At 41.3% G+C, this 22,383-nt stretch overlaps 1 protein-coding gene across 1 annotated transcript in view; it reads right to left on the bottom strand.

Moving 5' to 3' along the window:
* Positions 1-1,410: 1,410 nt before the first annotated feature.
* syde2 (synapse defective 1, Rho GTPase, homolog 2 (C. elegans)) overlaps positions 1,411-22,383 on the bottom strand; it is a 56,530-nt gene continuing 35,557 nt past the window's right edge. The window contains exons 6-8 of the mRNA XM_073476158.1: positions 13,815-13,996; positions 11,711-11,942; positions 1,411-5,771 (exon numbers count right to left, since the gene is read on the bottom strand). Of these exons, the coding sequence (XP_073332259.1) occupies positions 5,038-5,771; positions 11,711-11,942; positions 13,815-13,996 (1,148 nt within the window). The 3' untranslated portion in view covers positions 1,411-5,037. The remainder of the gene's footprint in view (positions 5,772-11,710; positions 11,943-13,814; positions 13,997-22,383) is intronic.

Genomic DNA, 22,383 nt, shown 5'->3' with positions numbered 1-22,383 from the left:
TCAAACACGGACAAAGTGCTTTTAAAACGGCCACTTGGAACGATTACAGTCGGCACCTGAGTCCAAACATAAAACCTATTTTCCAGATGTTTGAAGATAGAATATAAAATGTCGAGATCATTTTACATCTCGAGCGACCGAAAATAACTGCAGACTGCATCTGAAAGGAACAAATCCTAAACATTTTTACAATGTCAGAGAAATATTTGGCTCCATCTCCACGAAAAATTCCACTCTGACTGTTTATGAGAGTTTAGTGCAGGTACGTATTTTTTCCTTGACCTCAGCGGGGGTATAAAACAAGGCTGCAGGCTGCAGACAGGTATGTGTACATTCTGTACCCTGGAGCTCTCTCATACCTGTTCAAGGCAGCCTTAAAACATGATATGAACCTACAGTAGTGACATCAAACACGGCATAAAACCATTTAGTGCTGAAAGGCCCACGGCTGCTCTGACTTCTCATGCTAACTGCCAGAGATGTGTATCACCTCAGCTGGAGCCGCTTGGGCGCAATTTTCATGGTCCTGATTTCAGATCTCATTTTGGAAAAAAAATACTTAACTGTTTCAGCAAACTGCTCTGGGGTCTACCTGTGGGACACACTCAGTTCTGCCGGTCATGTTGGTTTTTGGGAGCCACAGTGAAAACGCAGCCTCCCAGCAGTGGATTTTACTGGATGGCTAAATGCAGCTGCATCCTGGGAATGTCCCTGAAGCTGAAAGTCATTCTGGGAGATTCCCACAAGCCAACAAGGGCAATTCCCTGACTTATTTTATCTGTTTTCTCTCTGAAGCTGTGTCACAACGCTCCCACAGCAAAAGAATCTGCAAAAGAAACACAGGAGTCCAGTTTGCTGAAGTTAAGGTCATCTTTTGTCAGCTGCTTTTCATAAAACAAAGACGGTGTTTAGAATAGGTCGGGAGAGTGCGGCTGCAGGGTCGAGTATTATGACGACTGGGCCACATGCAGCATATTTCATGTTTTTATATGTTTATGTGAATGAAACCAGGCTTGTTCGTGTGCGTGGGAGTGAGAGGATGTTAACTGTGCGCTAAAACTGTGTGTAAACTCAGATATTTTGGTATTTTAGGCACAGAAATTATTTTTTTTCCTTTTTATTTCTGTTTAGACAGCTGCACAATCAAATCTGTGAAATCCTGTTTCAGTGTTAGTGAAGCTTTGTGTGTTTTAGTTCTGGGTAGCTGTGGTCATTCAGTTTATGTCAGTGTCAGTGTTACAGAAGAGTGATCTTCCATCTAAAACCTTGATTTTGTTTGAAGTACTAACAACGTAGTAAAAATAAGGAAATGTCTCTGAGATGAAAGCTTAATTACACCATTGTCAGATTATATGAGTCCAGGAGCCATTACATTTCTTTGTCTGGCAAAAAAGACACACAGTCCACAGATGAATGTAAAATAATATACTTTATTATGACCATACATTTCTCAGGATCAATACAAAGCACTTCTCTGTTTTGTTTAGTGATGCTTTCAATGTGACATTTTCTCTCCAAAGGACAAAGAGGTGAAGACAGGAAGATTAACCATGTTAGATGTACACATAAAAAATTATGCATGTGGTTTGCTGATATAATCTGCGACAGAGAGGTAAGAAGGTGAGAGGATGCTAAAACAGACAGGAAGAGTAACAAGTGTGTTAAACCAGCCACAGCTGAGGAAATCTTTCTTTTTTATCATGACTTTTATATTTTCTCATAAAAACATCTCAGTCAAATTGGATCTTTGAAGAGTTTGCAGGCAGGAATTCACATTAGCATCTGAAGAAATTCAAATTATATAATATATTCTATATGAGATCAAAGTACATGTTTGTTTCTATACTGTGAATGAGGCCCTGGTTCTGTTTGTGTTGGCCGGGCAGACAGATGGTTTAAAAGCTGAAACCCACAGGACTGTGAACAAATACCATGCAGAAGGGTGAGGGGATGAAGCGAAGAGTATATAAATAAGAAAAGCTAATTCTTCACCAAATGTCCATCTTACCAGGTAAATCCTTTTTCAAGCCAAGCCCCATTTCTCATTCTTTAAAAAAGTGTTCAATTCTGCAGCTGGGTTTCACTTTTCAGTTCATCCTCTAGAATAAAACATTTGATTAAAGATTCTGGAAACATGCTCATTTGGTAAGACTGAAAATATCTTCTCCAATTGTCATATTAAAATGTTTAAAACAAGACAATGAGTGAATATCCTGTGTATTCACAGCAAAAACATACAATTTGCAAGATAGAGCACAGCGGCGAGCTGAACCCCTGTCCGCCTTTAAGTCCTCTGGAGAAAAAACCTTGACCGATGCAGCCATCTGTCTATTGAAGGAACAGGGTGACGAACAAACGAGCATACATTGCAAAATAAGTCTTTTTACACATAAATATCAGATACAAAGGCAGATGAGAAGGAGCCTTGTTTATGTCAGTAAAGCTTTTGACCATGCAACGTTCAGTACCTTAAAAATAAAAAACACCAAAAAACACAGCTTAGTCCACCAGAGACACGAAACAATGTCAAATATATACACAATACGATAAAAATAACAATATCACTTTGTCTGCAAGAGCACGATTTTATCATATATTTTACAGCTAGAGTTGTACCATTAGTCCAGCACATTAAGATGTGTACAGGTAGCTTGAGGGGAGGAAAAAAGCGAACTATTGCTACAAGTCAACACTACACGAGGTCATCAGAAGTATTTAAATACGCCATTGAAATAGAAGCTGTAAAAATAATATACTCCGAATACATTTATATAATTATATACATATACATATAGGTTAAATACTGATCATTCTGAATCCCTGGATTGCTGAAAACGTCCTTTGTCGATTTAGGCAGCTAGCTAAGTCGTACTAACTGAGGCCCTCCGCTAACATCTTCCACTGCTGCGCCGAACATTGTGCTTCACATTTGGGCTGTTTCACGGTTTTGCCAAAAAAGCTATGAAAAGCAGAAAGGTGACTGGTTGGTGGTTTTTAAAGTACTAGTTCGACATCTTGAGGAAATTCTCTTTAATTAGCTTTTTTGCCGAGAGGTAGATGAGGAGATTGACACCACTCTCACGTTAGCTTATCTAAAGTATAGCGTGATGACCGTGTACAACCAAACAGATGAAACAAATCAGAGTGAATCAGAAGTTGCTAAGCTAACTATCTTCTAGCTAGGGATGAGCAAGCACACCGTTATCCATATCTGTATCAATTTACCCAACTAAGTTATCTGTATTACTGTCCATACTTGAAATGGTCGTGACTTAAACGGGAAGTGAGCGTTTGCTGACATCAGAAGTGGCCGTGGCTAACCAGATTTATTCCAAAGCTATTTACACAACATGCTCAAAATTGAGCTTCAGATCAATGTTTTGGATCATAAGCGAAATATTTACAGAAGTTTTTTATGAACTTGAATAATAATAAACTTCAGTCAGTTAGCCTACCCAACGGATACGGATACTGACACATTTTATTTGGATTATACTTGCATCTGTAAAAAGTACATTATCTGTATGATACTCCTTTCAGCCAAATAATCGCTCAACCCCGCATCTAACTCTAGCTTCATATTTAGCACACAGACATGAGACTGGTCTGAATATTCTCATCTCCTGTAACTCTCAGCAACAAAGTGAATAAGTGAACTTCTCAAAATGTTGGACAATTCTGAAGCCACATGAAACACAGCTTCTCTGTTTTTAGTTGCCTTTTTCAGATAATATAAATCAGCTTTCTGTTGAGTTGTATTACCCTTATCTTACATTTAACTCTAATAGATGTGCAGTATCAAACAATGCTGAAAGTAAATACATGTCAAGCCATATTTTTTCATATTGATCTCTAAGAGGAGGTTTCAGTGGCGGCTCTTCCTCCTCAATTCAGTCCAGTCAATATTATTTTTTTTTTACTGCATGAAATATTATGACAATCTACTAAACTACTGCCTGCCTCATAAGTGCATTATTGTTGTACAACATTTAGTGTTTCATACCTCAATAGAAAAGCTCTCTGCTGCCTTGAAAAGGAAATCCACTCTCAAACAGAATGTACTTATGTTCCTCCCATGATCTTGGTTTAAATGCTTGAAAATAGACGGTAAGAGTCAGAAAACAATGTTTCCCATTCAGCTTTAGAGACTAATGTTCCTGCCAATAATAGAAGGGTCCATTTAAATACTGGAACATATTTCTTCCACTGCCAAAAGTGATAGATGGCTGGCTTTGACTGCAAGACCAAAAACTTGGATTTGTTTCCTTTGTACATTTTGTATTAATTTAATTACTTAATTCTATATTTTTGTTGGAAACCAATTCCTAATTGAAAGACAGAGTGCATCCCAGATTTTTTTCCTACTACCGCAAAGATGTGGAAGAGTCCAAATTTCAAATGCTGCTTTAGAAGACTGCCAAAAAAAAGTACTTGGGGGAACTCTGGAAGCACTGGGACGCTTTGGTCGGTTTTAATAAGTGAAGAAATACATCAGTAACTTTCCATCTACAAATGTTGGATCAGTATCACCGATTAAAAGCTTGCACGAGGTGATCCTGTAAGTTGCAAACGCTGAATCAAGATCATACGAGGGGAGACATTTTATTTCAGGGTGGATTTTCCTCTTGACGTACCACCTTCACACAATTAAGGCACCTTTTAAACCCCTGAGGGGTCAATGGGTTCTTCTAATAAGAAGAGAAGCAACAATAACAACATGGAACACAGAACCGGACTGAAACAAACTGACAACAGCAACATAAAGTAAGACAGTCGACAAAATAAAAGGAAAATAAAAACATTACGGAATGTCTATGGGTAAGGTACAAATGCCAGAAGTGCCCCGTTACATTTCTTCTCATCTCATCGTTTAGGTTCGTACAGCAGCACCACGAAACGCTGTCATGTCAACGTCACAGGATCACAGGATGGAAACACTGTTGCTGAATCCTGAAGCACCTCAATCGGTGAAGAAGCTCTTCCCCGAACCTCATCAGGCTTTATGAGTGTGTGAGTGGAGAGGTGTGTGTGTAGGAGTCAGTATCCGACGTTGAGCTTGTTCTTGTTGAGCTCTCTCTCCAGGTTTCCTATCAGAGTGTCGATGCTCTCCTGCAGGTCTCTCAGGTTGACCCTGTTGCTCAGCACGGGGCTGATATCCTGGATCTTCATGTACGCCTGGTAGGTGTGCTCTTTGGGCAGACGAGGGGGAAGGATGTGGTCGCACACCCTCTCCTCCTCCTCTTCCTCCTCCTCCTCCTCCTCCTCATCCTTGTCCTCTAATGGCTGCCCATTGCCAGAACTATCACTCTCTACTTGTTTCTCCTCCTCCTCTTCCTCCTTTTCCCCCTCCTTCACCGCCTCGTCTCTCTGAGGTTGCTCCAGCTCGGCAGGTTCAGACGCAGGGCTCGCTACCCTCTGCCCTTCATCTTCCTCTGCGTCCTCAGGCTTCTCCTTCCCCTCCTCAGCTGCCTCTGTATCCTCGGAGGGCACGTCATCATAGTCCGCCTCCTCTTTGCTGGGAGGGAGCAGGATGTCACAGGGGAAGTAGCTCTCGCCGCAGCCGCTCCAGTCGCCGGCGTAGCGGTTGCTGGGGCTGTCCAGGCGTCCCGGTCTAGGCCGCAGAACTCCTGCCATTTCCGCATCAGTGAGGTTCAGGACCTGGGGGCGCTCTTTTCTCCGCCGTAACGGAGGAGCTGATATCAGGTCAGATGAGGCCGGAGCCAAAGAGGCTGCAGTGGGCTGAGAGGAGTACTGGCCGTGTGGGTCCACAACTGGAGGAGAAAACAGCAAGAGAGACAACAGATGGAGAGTTAGTCCGATGTATTCAGGTCATTTGAAGAGTCTTAAGGTAATGGTTCGACATTTTGGGAAATATGTTTATTTGCTTTTTTGCAAAAAAATACGTACAGCACATTAAATATGCTTAGCTTAGCTTAGCATAGAGACTGGTAAAAGGGGGAAACAGCTAGAAGCGCTATTAGGTGAATATTTTGCAGTCGCCTCCAGTCAAAAATGTGTTTTTCTTCTCGCTCCTACAGTCGACTGTTTGAGCTTCTGTGTAGAATGATGTATGTGCAGACTTTGACACTAAAAGGTTGTTTTCACAGACGGGCTCATGAGCATGATTTGTGACATACCAAATAGTCTGGAAGCCAACAGTGGTCCAATATTCAGCAAACACAAGTGTGATTTATTTTTAAATAAAACAATGTGTATATACATATATTCAGGAGTTTTTAATCAGGGAGAAATAGGTGCCATTTAAAGGATTTTAATGTGGTAATTATACATTTCCCCCCCTGCAGAACCATGTCAGACACATATTAGAGAATTTGTATGTGTCTTAATACATGTGTGGAGGGGATCTTTATTTTTAAGAATATTTCCCAAAATGACAAAATGTTTTTGTAAGTGTTAGTTCACCTAAATTACGAAGAAAAAAAACCTTTTCTTATATATCACTAGTGGTATCTAGCAACGTAGAGATATTTTTTTGCCCAAGCTTTTATAAATCAATCTCAATCTCTGTCCTTTTGATGACAAAATACACATTTAGCCCAAATGAGTCTAGATATCAATCTTTTACTATGAGAAAAACTGAAACAATCTGCAGATCCAGGTACCATTAGGAGTAACTGACAAAATATGACTTTTTGTAGTTTGTGTGAACTGACCCTTTATCCCCCTTTTGTAACGTCATGATCAATATGACATTTTAAAAACATGCCTTGAAAATAACAACCATTGTAAAAAGGGCAACTAAAACATGTAGATAAGTGAACAAGAAGTTAATTAAACTGTGGGAGCCTGATAAATAATTCAAACGTGATCATGCCATGCTGTGCTCAAAGTCAGACACACACATGCTGAAGTCACACCACCACACTCTGTGACTCTGATGCCATCCTTCTGCACTGTTTGTTATCACCTGTTGACTAAACCAAACTTAAAAATTAACTAAACTGAAACCTTGTTTGGGCAAGAATCATCTGACTGTGCCACCAAAAACAGGAAACAGTGAGCACTCCACCACAACCAGCACAGTCCGGTTACCTGTCTGTCTTTATCTGTGTGTACCTACACTTGTTGACACCGCTAGCTCTCGCTTACTGGATAGGAGAGGAACAAAAAAAAAAAAAGTTAAAGGTTTGAGGCTGCAGGTCACGCACAGTACAAGAGGAAATCAACACTGAACTTTAGTTTGTTTTGGAAGCTTCAGATGTTCTCCTTCCATGCCTTAAACCAAAAATAATGAATTATGAACCGTGTTGACTCCATTCCATTCATGAAGAGTGGCAATTGCAGATTCAGTATTTATGCGCGGCGGTTGCACGCCTTGCAACTCTCCTCGAGGCGAGAGACTCGAGCAATTATCACCTTAAAACAAACAGAAATTATCCTCCTCTAAGAGGCAACGTGTCATTTAATCTCAGACATGATTCACTGGAGTTATTAGCCGTCAGCAGAAAAAATGAGGACAGGAAGCAGACGAAAATACTGCACCTTGTGTCACAACGGGCAAAAATGTGTTTGTAAAATGTAAAGTGTTATCCCTGCACGTGATAACAAGACACAAACGAATGCTCGCGCACCACAATCACACACGTTCCCCTCTTCTTCCTGTCATTCTGTTTGTGTAACCATTTGTTTCACCCAAATTGTAAGGAGCTGCAATTTTTTGATAAAAAGTGTGACACTGAGCTTTATAATGAAGTCCTGCAGAGATGCTGCGGCAAACAAATCTTGTTCTCCAGATGTTTGTTTGGTACAGACTCCAACATATGTCACATCATTGTGATTTTAATAGTTTTTTTTCAGTTATGTTGAAAACTGTGAAGCGAAATAAACATATGAAGTGATTGTGAATCATACCGCAACAGACCATATTCCTCTGACGTCACACTCGGAGTGGGAAGCTTGAATGCTGGGATAATGTTATGCTGCTGCGTTCCAGCTGGTTAGTTTGGTTAGTTATCGTTGATTACATCCAGAGCATTTCACTTCCAGGCTTAAATAAATGTGTACAAGGTGTGTGTTTTATTTTAAAGGTGCTCTACGTAAGTATATCACCAGAGTAACTGCTAACTGCTGCTAACTGTACTCGGTTTCTCCATCCATGATTGTTAGCTTGCTGTTTGCTTGTTAGTTCAGATAGCCATGCTGGTGTTTACACTGCCAGCTATGGACCGCTGGGAGAAAGAGGTTTTCAGGCCTGGGGCTAGCTGGTTAGCATGCTAATTTCAGTAGATAGGCCTATCTCTTCGACGCACTTGATACATGGATGTCTTTTAGCTACACAACGTCACAGCTTTTGTGTTTTCAACTAAAAAATTCTCACATATTGCTCCTTCAAGCCTTTCCTATCATACCGTGTAGCATATCAAGTGGTAATGTTAGCTAGGAAGGGGTTGAATGCCAACGTTAGTAGTTGTCTAACTGAAGCTAATGGGTCGTCATGAGGCAGTGAAATGATAATGAAATGAAAGGCAATATTAACTCTAAAAAATCATGGGTTATCAAACATGTTGTTTTACCTGGAAATATGACCAGAGTTTCACTATCCATCATGTTTTCAGTTACTCATCAGTCGGAAAGTGGCGAAATGATAACAAAACCTAGAGCATGATGTCAGAGGAAAATGGCTGCCGTGTGAATACTGGCCAAAATAATCCCAATATGGTTTTTTTTGTAATTCCATGTGCAGCTCTTCAGTTACGACATTATTCACACTGGACACCTCCTCGGCCTCTTCATAACACATGATGCTCATGCTCTCTCACACTTCCTGTCAATAGTGTCAGTAGATGCCTGGAGTCCTTGCACTTGCCCGGAGACATGCACACTTGAGGGCTGCCTGCGTAACAATGCCTGGGAGGTATGTGCGTGAGAAGTGTGAAGAGGCGTCTGAAAATATCCCATAATGGTTGTGAAATGTTAGGGTGAAGCTTCGGGGGCCGAGGGCTAAGGTTAAGCCTGGAATGTCTTTAATTACAGTCCAGGCGTCCTCTGTGCTGTGGGGATGCGGGCAGAATGGAGATGCCACTGAGGGTGTAAACAAAGGCTTGAGCCTGGACTGACAGGTATGTCAGGGTTATTAAAGGTCATTACAGGCACTAGGTGGGTGACATCAGCCAGACACAGGAGAGCAGATTAAAACCATTTTCTTCAGACTACTTGACCCCATCGCCCTCTGTCATTGTCTGCATGTACGCTCTATCCTCTTGAATATCTTTGCACTTTTCTGTGTTTATCTTTTGAAATTCCACTTGTACTTCACCCAGGCTACCTGCAATTATGGGATTCACATATGCTGACTTATTCAGTTGCTACACTCAGTTTCCCCTCTCCGCATGTCTCCTCCTATAGTTGATGTAAAGGAGGGCGGAGGGTGCTCGACGTCAGCGGTTTACACAGGATTGGTTCAATGTGGGAGTCTGAGGATGCAGTTAAACTTAGAGGTCAGACCAGACACAGTCAGTGAGTCTTCAGACGTCAATCAGCAGATCTGGTTAAAGCTGCAGGTCACAAGCTCCAAAGATCTGTCCGTCCAGTGTGATGTTAGGAATGTTAGGATTTTTTTAAATACAACGTGTCCGGAGGCAAACTGACGATGAGATGAAGGCCAGAGAAAATCATTGCACTACTTTCGTATGATTAAGACAAAGTAAGAGAGCTTTGTTTTTGAGTGACCGTGAATATTTAAAATTGTATTATGGATTTTCATACAAGCTCATAACCTTAAAGGGACAGTTCAGCATAATACAAAATACATACTTTTCCTTTCACCTGTAGTGCTTTTTATCTAGATTGTTTTGAAGATGTCTGTGTTCTCTGGAATATAAAGGAGGTACATGGCTTGCGGCGCTCAAAAAACCCCAAAAAAAATACATTTGAAAGGCTAAACAGCAATGCCTCTTTCCAGAAATAATAACACAGTTCCTGGAGATAATCCACAGACCTTGTTGTGGGCAGTTTTATGTAAGAGCTTTTTTCTTTCGGTGCAGAGGGAAGCAGCATCTATTCAAGGCTACGGCTGCATCCAAATGTCTGGACTTCACTGGTCTTGCAGACCGTTTGTGTGTGTCTTCCCAAACAATTAATTCAGTGCACAAGGGCCCTAAAACAGACTTGACAGACTGATTTAATTACCCAAAATTCATTGCAACATGGAAGTGAAGTAAAATAACCTATTATGAATGTGTAAAGCGATTACTTTATTAAAAAGTTACTTGAATCATGTAGGCCAGACATAATATTCTTCCACATCATGATACGCAGAAGTACAGGCTATAAATGTAATCAAATGCACTTTATTGTTGTAGTCTTTAGGCCTGTCTATCAGTCAGTGAGTCTTAAGCCCTCACAGACTCGACGTGATGACAGTGAACATGTCACAGGACGTACGACTGAAGAGAGTGGACATTTGGATTCAGCCAAGCTAACTGAGCTAACTGAGCTACCTAACATTACAGCTCAGTTGAGGAGGAAGCCTTTATTTAATCCATGAGTGAGTGCATGCTTTCTTCTGCACGGCGATGCAGTTGGCGGGTGTAGTTTGACAGAAACAAAATAGTTCCTTCAAGAAACTGCTCACAACAAGGTCTGTAGATCATATTGAGTAACCTGGTCATGATTTCTGGAAAGAGACATTGCTGTAGAGTTTTTAAAATATATTTTTGTGTGCTTTAAGCAACAAAAGCTGATTGCAATCTAGTCCAACCTAGTCTAGAGAAGGAAGATATCTCTACGGGTGATATCTCCAACACTCAGCAACTCACAACAAAACAATCTAAACAGCACAAAAATGTGCTTTTGGATTTGGATAAACTGCCCCTTTAATGTTAATGTGAAAATGCTAATGACCCACAGAAGAAAATGCTTTTTTTTTTCAGCTGAGGTTTGAAAAGGCAACCTGCCAACTACTACAACAGTAATGAGGTTATGTAACAGTAATGGATTTTCATACAGTCTTTGTAATGTTTTGTTTTAGTCTTCTACAGCGGCCGAGATTAACTGCACTCCAGCAGCAACTGAACGGCTCACACACTGATTAGAGACGAGGTGAACACAACATTTAAAAAATTAAACACCTCAGGTTGAAAAATATCCAAGTAGTTGCTGTGACTAATACAAATCCCCCCCCTCCGCCTGCAGCTCTTCTTCATCGCTCTCCCTCCTCAATGATCTTTGGGTCCCTTCATATCTCACACTGAGCAGACAGGTGCAGCTGCAGAGAACAGCTGTGCAGACAGACAGATGACCTGCTCAGAGAGAAGCCGGTGCTGGGTATCTGTCTGGTTTCTGTCCTTGGTTGGTGATTTATCTAAAGACGGTGGGCCACGCCTCAGAGGTTTGGTTTACATTGGGGCTTACTGGCTTGGCTATGATTGGCTCAGTCTGCCATGATGAAGCACTCTGTGGAGAGTTTCATCTCAGCAGCCCACAGATGGTGGCCAACGGCTATCAGAGCTGTAGTTATGCCAGTGGTGGGTAACCTCAAGGATCAAAGCAGCGCAGGCCTTTAACAGCCCTTTGTAGAGCTGAACCGCAGAGCTGGCATGGATTTGTACCCCAGAGTAGGCAGAGCTAGAGGCTCCTACAAACTTACTTTAAAAAAATTATGTGTTTCAAACCAAAAAACCTGCAAATCTTTATCTAAAAATGACATTTATTTACTAATTTCAAAGAGAAAGATGAAACAAGCCCTCACCTGGCCAGAGCTGGAGCAGGTAGTGCAGGACCTCGATGTGTTTTTTGAAGTGCAGCGCGCTGGCCAGCTCCTCAGAGTCGATGAAGACTCGGTTGGTGTGGCAGGACGCCTCCTGACGCTGGCTGAGCAGCACCGGGCCGAAACACACCGCCAGGTTCTGACACGTCATCTTGTTCACTTCCTGGTAGGACGCTACCAACTTTAGGTGGTCGAGGAGCCTCCGCAGTGTCACCTGTTGTACACACACACACACACACACACACACACACATACACACACACACACACACACACACACACACACACACACAGCAGGCACACAAACAAATCAGACATGTTATTATTATGATTAGTAGTTGTAGTAGTACCGCTGGCAGCAGCAGAGCTTCACTACAAAATCTGTTTTATCAGGCTGTTTTCAGCAGTCAGAGTCTATATTCTTGTACACTGGGCTGTTCTGAATACTGCTTTCATCTACCATGAGTGTCAGCTGGCTCTCATGTTTGGCATGGTTGTAGCCAAGAGGGTTATTTTAAGGGAATGGAAATCCTCATTGACTCCTTGCTATAGTAAATGGCTCAATGATATGATTTGCTGTATATACCTTTAAGAGATAAGGTACTCTGTCTGTCTAGTTTTCAAAGATTTGGGGATCCTCTTTGGATTATATCAGGAGGCAGGGTGTCGAAGTAGTGCATTTATTCGTGTCTTAAAAAACACCTGGTGACTGTTCTTGGTTTCCTCTGGCTCCCAAAAACTCTATTCTACTGCCTGTTCAGCTTCATTTTGTATGTCTGTCCAATTTCTTTACACTATTGTAATTTGCCTCATATATTCTTGCCTTTGTTTCTGGGTAGTCGGGTTGGGGAGGCTTAGTCTCAGTGTTGATGAAGGTTCTCAGTCATCCAGGTCATGGTAAATCTAAGTGCTGTATCGTAGGCAACTGGATTTGCTTCAGAAACAAGTCCAGTTGCCTACGATACAGCGCTTAGATTTAGTCTCAGTGTTTTTTCTGTTTTTGTCATTTAAGCCACATTTTCCGTATCAGAAGCTAAAATATTTTTTTAAAAAAGAGCAATAATTCTCAGTAAATTAGTAATGACGAGAAATGTAACTTTTAGCAAAGAAAGCAATATTATAGTTAATGCTACAACTATATGCATTGCTACACATCTTTTTATATGTCCAGCAGTTGTGATATTGTGTGTCATTGTCTGAAATTAATTTGTGTTACGGGGCTCTGCATGGTTCCAGAAATGTTATAAAGCCGAAAATTCAGATTTCTTGCTTGGAAATCTTAAGTTACATTTGCCAGGGTTGTAATGGGGAGAACAGTTTTATGTTTTGTGTTGCAGCAGTTGAGCATTTAGTGTTACTTATTGTTGGTAGTAATCAGATATTAGTGACAGTTTAATGTATACGTCAGGTCACGATACAAGTTTTAACAGATTCATGATAACAATATTATTACCATATCTGTAGAAATTTGCAAAAAATGCCAGCAATCAAATCGATCTTTGTTTACTGTATGTTTTGTTTATTTTTTGGCAAATAAATGACCCTCAAAATACTACTGTAGGGAGGTGGAGAGAATCTGTAACCATAACTTTTAAAAAAGTGCACAGAAAGAATAAAAACATTAAATGTATATTGTGTATCATGATATTGCAACACCCTTAATGTCACCCAATAAGTAGTGCTGATACAGTATGTTTCAGGTAGGTTTACTTTTCAGCTGGAAAATGTTCCACAAATCTTAGTCTCTCTGTGATCTTTGTTATATGTGATGTACTAAAAAAAAAAAAAAGATATTAGTATCTCCTTCAAAATTCTATTGCAATTAAACTTTAAACTTATTGTCATCTATCCAAAATGAGTGAAATGGTGTAGAGAGAATGAGACTGCTCCAGGCTCGTGGACTGAACACCACCACTAATATCACCTGGTGTAAAAAGCCGACGTAACAGAAGTTAGACAGTAGTGATCTGTAGTATTATAACCATCATTATCTGCGCCACAATTATCCCTTTCGCCACCACCTCAGTGACAATATTCTGACACAATGATGTCTGTGAGAGGCAGCAGGAGATGTTTGTCTTCCTCACCCTCTCCACCTCCGGAAGGTTGTCCAGCAGGCTGACGGTGTGCTCAGAGTCGGCCTGGTCGTTCTCGCAGCCCGACGCTCCAATCCGCAGAGGCCTCGTGGCCATGGACTCCAACACTGCTTCATACAGCTGCTTGGTGATCAGCGGGTAGGGCAGCTCTCGCAGGTAGTCCTTCAGTACTCCTGAAAGAGAGAAAACAGTGTGAGATAAACAGCTACAGGAAGACAGTGAGTGGATGTTGAATTTGTTCTTTGCAGCATCACTGAGGCTCAGCCTGTTTTCCCACACTTGAACTGATAAATACTTATTCTCCTCCCACACAAGCAGCTTTAATACCTGACAAATCACCAACAATATATCTCTATGCAGAGGTGTCATTCAGATATAATAAGCTTTTATTTTCCCTCTCTTTTAAGCTGCTGAAGTTGGCGAACTCTCTTGGCTGCAAATTGAGGTCCCATTGTTTCTGCGGTTGATCCTGTGGCGTCTGCGGAGATGCCTGATTGGAGTCGGGCGTGACTCGGCAGCCAAAAGTGTCGGGGGGCCTGGTGTCTGTGACGGCCCGTTCACACCTGTGACTTCAGCCTCCCGCGGCTCAGACAAAAGCTACGGGGGAAAACATGAAACCCACGCTGTCTGTCTCCACTAAGCCCCTGAAATATCGCTGGCATGTCTTTTCATCAAAGGCGAAGGGGCGGGAAAAAAAGGAAAAATACGGGAATAAGAAAGGCTGTTGGCAGTGTGACAGCTCTTTGTGGTGAGTGTCTGCTCTCTGTTCCCTCTGCATGACGCTGGATCAGTTTTCAGAGACAGCTGGGGGAGTGTCATCAGTAATATTGTTCATGCTCCAAACTAATACACACTGAATGTTTACAAAGAGTAACAAGAATATATTTTATATGGCTTAAAGGATATGTTCACCCAGAAATGAAAGTTTAGTCATTATCTACTACACTCGTGCTGATGGGTGTAGTTTCCAGTCTACAAGTCCACAAAACATTTCTGGAGCTTCACAGCAAAACAGCGTTGCAGCGTTCTTCTTTCACAACAGCGTGAAAGAACAACAACAACAAAAAAAATCATTAAATGGCTCCATACAGCTTGTTCAGTGTAATCTAAGTCTCTGGAAGCCCTGAGATGCCAAATTGATTTGAAAAGATTTAAAGTTATTTACAGCCTTTTATAAGCCAAAACCTTCCACTGGAGCCACTCAGCTAAAAGTGTCGCACCTCGTCTTTTTGGCTGTTTTGTACGTTTTAAAACAAGTCCCCATCTATTTCAGTTGTTTAGGAGAATGCTGCTACGCTGTTTTGCTGTGAAGCTCCAGAAATGTTTTGTGGGCTTTGAAACTTCACTTGACCTTCCATCGGTATGAGGGTGAATAGATAATGATTCAATTTTCCATTTTGGGTGAACTTCTGCCACTATAGTGAAAGGACTCACGATGGACAGATAAAAGAAAATGAAAAGAGTTGATGATGTAAAATCACAGATATCATCCTTTTATTCCATGCATTCTTCTTCTGGAGCCTAAACTACCCACAATGAAACTCAGAACAGTTCAGTCAGCAATTCAGGTGTGTTACGCTAGCGGCTAATGCATCCTCAAGCAGAGATGAGGAGCAGGTTAGAGGAAGGCTTTATACAATGATCTTCTTCACATGCAGTTCAAGGTTAAACTCATTTATGGCCCCAATATGCATTTAGTTTGGTGATGTGGCTCTGCTCATGTTATACTGCAGAACACATCTGAACAAGCTTGTCACAGACGGCTCGTGAGCTCACATTTAATGGACATGATGTTGAACGTTCAAAATTCACGTTACATTTCTGACAACAGGCAGCAGTGTAGAGGCAGTGATGCAGAGCTCAGTGTTGATGTATGAGGGCTGAATTAAAGCCAAATGTTTCTGTATATGTGACGGACATGTGTGGTTGGAGAGTGAGTGAAAGATGTGACTATAAAATGACTTCTTTGACTGTCTGAACGATTGTACTCCCAAAGACCTGGTTACAGACTTTGATGTGTAAAATCAGTGGGTTTACCCTTTAAAAGAAAAGTTTAAGCCAGGAAACAATCTACAAATGAAGTGTAGAGCCAGTTCAGTCAGATACATTTGGTTGTGCTGCTGCAAACAAATGTGGAATCCTTTACTCGACATGTATGAATACACCCACAGTGAATCCACACATGCACACTGCACCGTTAATCCGACGTATGTCTTGCAATGAAGCAGTTTTGTTCTGCGACGCTGCTGCTGCATATTTTTAAAAACGAGTGAAAGCCCACCTGCCAACAGTCCAATTATGCTGCTTCAAGATGGCTTTGTTGAGGAGAGGTCACACTGCTGTGGCTGCAGGTGTTTTGGTCACTTATCTTATCAGCTGTTAGGTTTGAACATGCACTTCAGGCCAGAATAAGAGATTTCCTGCCCTGGCTGTTTGCAGCTTTGGACCATGGCGACAGTTTTCCACGAAGATACCAGTGATCACCGCTCCATACACCGAGTGCTTGTACCTACATGTTTACCATGTAGCGCCTTCGCTCTGTTGTTTTGTGTATTTGACACCATCAGTGTGCTGTGACGATACGCTTCATCTTTCGTTTTGTGTGCAGTATTTGCATTTCTCAATGGAGGATTAAGTTCTTCTCTTGTCTGATCTTATTTTTCATGCATTTGTTTTTTGGCACGAACATTATGATGTATTCATGCTGCTGATTTAAGCAGTGGTGAAATATGAATATGCAGGTTTTTCAGCTGAAGGCTGCAGGTTGTCATATTGTTTCAGGGATTTTCTTTTTGGCTCTCAACATACTTAGATCTCTGGTAGAGGGTGTGATTATTTATCCGCTCGAGGGATGCAAACGTGACCCACTCATATGCCTTCTTTCTCTGTAATGTTGAGCTTCGTGGTGAACATGATTAACATTTTCTTCATACTCTGAATTTACCTAAGCGCTGGAGAAATATTCCACTCAGCAGGAGTTTGTTTACGCTCATTTTATTTTAATTACGTCTGACAGCTAAGTTTGTTTTTTATGCCTTACAGAGCTCATTGTTAGATGAGCTTACACCAATATGCTAGAAATGTTGTTGATAATGATCTTTCTTTAATTTCAACATATGTTAGGTAATATTTATATGTTTAGAGGTGCCTTCTGAGGGAATCTTTTTGCACCACTAACCTAAACCCCGTTCGCAGAAATCCCAAAGTAATGACACAATCCCCTGAGCTTTTGTAACTGACTCTGATTAGGATTCTGTAAATAGGTGCTCCTACTTTATCACTTCTGAATCTCTGGATTATCTCCTATACACCCGAGGTGTTTCTCTTGCCTTCTATTTACAGCAAACTACAATAAGATTCGCCGTAAATCCACTGACATCCCTTCAGGCCCAGTGAGAAGAACAGAGGGCACAATTTAACACGCTCACTGTTTAATCCCAGTAAGTCCCGACTCTGCTCTTTAAGGGAGCCCGAGGCTTACAGCTTTTCAGTCTATTGCTGTCTGGCATTGTGGGTCCATCGCTCATTAATCTCTGGAGAATAAAGTGGACAGTCAAGTGTTTGAAAATGAACCTTAAATTCAGGTTTTTTCAGGTGATGACACCTAAATTTCAGCTACATGAGAGTAAGAGCTTTTGAATATGGGATATAAGAGTGAAAGAAATAGATTCAACAGGTAAATATCGTTGAAATTCTATGAATTGCTGTCACCTTCTTTCTCTTCAGGTGTCAGAAGGTATTAACCATGACTTCTTCTACCTGTTTATCCAGGTATGTTTCTACAGAACTGAACTATCAGTCACTTCAGTCACAGTTAATCAGGAGTCTTGATCTTTAATGAAAACTTCTCTACAACTACTGGATGAATTGTTGACTTTGGCAAAGATAATCATGATTTCTACAAGACAAATCTTAATAGCTTTGGTGATCCCTTGACTTTTCATCAGCGCCATGTGGCCGGTTGCAACCTGAGATCATCAGCCAAAGCTTTGCTGGCCATTCCACAATCTAGGCTGAGGACCAGAGGTGACCGGGCCTATAGGAGATTAGACTAGTTCAATCAGTACTTCTAATTTTACCAGAGTCTGTTCTACACAAGTATCTGAACTTCTACCTGAGTAAAGAATGTGTGTATTTTTGCCATCTCTGCTTAATTTACTGACATACAGCTCAATTTGCCACATTATATACCCTTTCAACTGTTTTTAAATTGTTTTTTGTCTGCATTATGTTTTGTTTTGAAAAATTCCCTTTTGCTAATTTTGCTAATCTGCTAATAAACTAATGACTAAATACCTTCAAAGTTATTGATATTCCACCAACCACAGCTGTACTTGATGTGAATAGATGAAGCTGGTGAACATAATAATTATACCTTCTGCACATCGACATGTCAGCATCGAAAAGCATTGAGCTTAAAATCATTTCATGGTATTTTCTTTTTAAATTTCAAATGTACTGTATGTGTTTTATGTACTCATTACATATGAGCTCAGACTGTAAATGCTATGATATGTGGGATTTGATTTTTTGATGATTATTCTATGCTGTGAATCTGTCCCGACTTGAAAAAAGATAAAGAATAAATGTACTGTTTGTGGCAGCTGCCATCTGTACAGAAAAAAACAGCAACTTTGTTATCTTGCTTTTGAAAGCCCCTTCACAACTCTGTGCCCTCCTCGAGATTCAACATGTCCTCACACACACACACACACACACACACACATAGATACTGAGAGAGAGTGAGAGAGAGAGAGAGAGAGAGAGAGAGAGAGAGAGAGAGAGAGAGAGAGAGATTGTGCATTCCTGAGGCAGTCCGTGGTGGCTCTGAAGAAAAACAACTCATACCAAAACAGGCACGCAGGCGTAATGTCAGCCCTCCATCTCAGGTGGACGAGCACAATGACAGCTCGAAGTCAGCAGGGTCGCAGTTTAACACGGCTTCAGGCAAACATGCACTTAAAACATCATAAAACGTCTGTGCAATCAAACACGTCCCCCTGCTCCCTGTGAGCCGGCGTAGCTGATCTGTGGCGGCATGTTTGCATTTTGTTTTTCAGCTCTGATTCACATTCTTCTGTAATCATTTATCTTCATGAAATCTGGTATGAGCACAAGATACACTCACTCTGCGTAACGCTCCTCTAGACGCGCTGATTTCCAAAACAGATAAAGAGAGAAATGCTTTGTGAACATCCTCCCGCTTCCTGGTGTCAATCATGGCTGACACTTCACTGATAATAATAATCTGCTTGTTTCATCGGAGGGAAACGACTGCCTGGAAGCAGAAATGAGCCATGTGTTTTTATCTTTATCTTGGAAAAGCCTTGCTTTTGTTGTCAAGAGTGTGCAAATAAAATGCAGAGAGGTAGTGTAACATTTGATCTTTTTTTCCCTCAAAATGGAAACTCAAGCACAGTGGACCCTCTGACCTTGCCTGTGCTGTGAGGCAGATCATCACTCAGCAACAGCAGGACTGTTTCACACTGGCACTGCCTCATGAAACAAAACATCATCTTTTTTGCCTCAAATGCAAACATGACTACTTAACAGACACATTTGAGTTCTTTCTATTTCAGTCATTTTAAAAATACACCACTCAGTCAAACCGTGTGTACGTGCGTGTGCACATGTGCTTGTGTTTGTCTGAAGTGAGGAGAATACAGCCATTCAGGTAAATCATTAGCCCGCTATGAGTCAGTGCCCGTGTTTACTTTTGTGTCTTAGCCCCTGTTGGTGCCTGATCCACACACATAAACACACACGTGCTCAGTGAAATGTCAACACACACACGTATACACACACAAGGTCATGGGCTCAGGGGTGAACAGGTGTGCCTCCCCTGCAGGTGCTTCACTTTCTTTCACAGCCAAGCTGAAAACAAGCGCATGCTGGGTGTCTGTTCTCTCACATTTAAACTGTCGGGGTTTGGCTTTACACCAGCAGAGCTACGAGCGACACATACTGCACATTTATCTACAGCCACATGTATGGCTGGTTAAGACCGAGGAGTAGAATGAGCCCTGTGTTTTCCAGTGTTGTAAAAAGTACCCAAAAGTCATACTTGGGTGAAAGTAAAGATATTGTGTTTAAATATTAATTTGGTAAAAGTGAAAGTCGCCCAATCCGAATGATTCTTCAGTGACAGTCGACATTACAACCACAGCAAACCATGCAGGAGATCCGCCAGTCCACTGTGTCACTGTTATTTTTGGCCTTGCCTACCCATAGATTCAATAACACAACTACATACAGAATGCAAAGATGGTGCCTATTCACTCCAGTGAGAACTGCTAGGGCGGCACATGTGCCAAAAAACGTTTTCTAGCTTCTGGGTTTACTTCCTGGTTGTGCGGGCTGCCGAATATAATGCACAGTCGAGATTCACCTGTTGCTCCACTTGCGAGTTCCAACTCAGCCGATAGATTGAGAAAAGGTTTACAAATATGAAACCTCCATGAATCAAAATTTCATAATACAAAGAGTCAGAATTGACCTTGTTTGCAGTTCAAGGTGTCCTGTCGACAGTTTTACAGACGTCTCTTTTTATTCACGGTGTTGGTGTGTTTCATTTGGTCCTTTGTTGCTATAACTTTGTCAGAGAGTGAAGAAGGAAGTCGGTGAACGTAACTACACGTAACATAAATATAAAGTCATGTACATAGATTTTCATTAGTGATGGTGTTTGGTTAACAATGAAGACAAGAACTCCGATGATCCCACACTACTTATATCTTTTGTTTTGTTTTGATTCAGAGACCTCTAGAAGCAGCAATTGTGTACATGTACTCTATTTAAATATTGAGAGTACAAGTAAGAGTAAAGTATATCATATTTACTTGTATGTATTTACTGTATTGTACTGTCATTATTCTGATTATCTAGTCCGTGTTTTTAAATCAAGTTTCACATAAAATACATTATTTGAAAACATAATCTGTAATATGCAATCTAATCTAATATGTAATCTGCAAATAACTAGTAACTTAAGTGGAGTACAAAATTTGCCTCAAAAATAAAGTGGAGTGGAAGTGGAAGGAAGCATGAACTCAAGTAAAGCACAACTACCTCAAAATTGTACAGTACAGTACTTGAGTAGATAAACTTAGTTACATTCCATCACTGTTGCAATCACTAGCGGCTCAAAGATAAAGGAAAACAAACCCCTGAAACTTCAAAACATTCAATTAAAGCCACAGATAATTGCAGCTTAAAGCATTCTGATTTAAATGTTTCTTTCGAATCAATTCAGACTTTCAGTGTTTCAAATGTGCCACCAAACACTACAAGGCACACAATGCACTGGGGCACGGCTCTACCTTTGACCTGTTGTTCAAACAAAGCGGAAGGTCACTCCTCTTGTCAGCGCTGCAGTCAACGCCTCGCCTGGAGAACAAATGGGGGTTTGTTCTCCGTCTGGCCCCCTCCCTGCTGTCCTGCACGCCCCCACAGCACTAGGGGGGGCCAGAGGAGATGTGTGTGTCGCTGCCTTGTCCGGTGGCACGGTAAAACTTTACGCCGTGGTTTCTTCAGCTTTTACACAACCCCCCCAAAACCACAAACGAGCAAACCTCCATGCCTAACTGTGGAAACAGCGGTGCTCTCATGCCACATTCGTCAGAAATATGTCCACAACTTGATTCCTGACTTGCAGTTTAAGAAATATTCTGACACCCACACAGGCCTGCAGCTCTTTGTAAAGTGGTTGCCTGCTTCCCCGGGCCGGCCCAGGGTTCAGCTAATCCCCCATGCGTGAGCCAAATACCATCTGTGTTTGTTCGGCAACAAAGGGGGCACTTGTTAATGACTTTCCATGTCTTCACTGGAGTACTGCGGAGGGTAGGGTGGGGTGGGGGGGGCAAAGTAGGGAAGTAGGCTATGGAAAAGACGAGTCAGGCAAGTCAAATTAAAGACCGCAAACTAGGATCAATAACTGTGCCGATCTTTCCACCAGCAGGGCTCGAAACACACTGGTTTGATTTTCTGAGGACAAATATCTCCACCAGTTTCCCATCACTGGATCAGCTTTGTTTTCACACAAAACCCACAACAGGTTGAGCCGAGGGCTTAATCATTAGACAACTTGTCCTATAAAACCAAACTTTTTCTCAGGGATTCGTTGCGCATGTTATCATTTTATCCGGTCAGAATCATCTGGAAATAAGGTGTCATTTAAAGGTTAGAAAGGTTGTAAACAGTTTGAGGTTATACTGCTCATGCTGAGTGACACTTGGCAGGCACTGCACAAAGCTGCCAACAGCCCTGTAAGACTTTACAGCCTCCATTACCACTTCAATCTACTTCCTTACCAAACACAATCTGATATCATGAGTTTTTTTTTATCTCTTAAAACTATATGGAAACACAAAGTGCCACTGAGAAGCATCATTACACTGTAAAATCTGAATGGTGATCTTTAAAAAATTGAGGAAACCGATTACCTCAGAATTACCAAGTAAAGTAGACTATCAAATTTAAGTTGTACAAGCTAAAAAGTTTTAACAACTTAAAGTTAATCGTCTACTTTACTTGGTTATTTTGAGGTATAATCAGATATTTT

Source organism: Pagrus major, chromosome 11, assembly GCF_040436345.1.
Source record: "Pagrus major chromosome 11, Pma_NU_1.0".
NCBI classification, from domain to species: Eukaryota; Metazoa; Chordata; class Actinopteri; order Spariformes; family Sparidae; genus Pagrus; species Pagrus major.
This window is presented reverse-complemented; position numbering and strand designations above follow the sequence as displayed.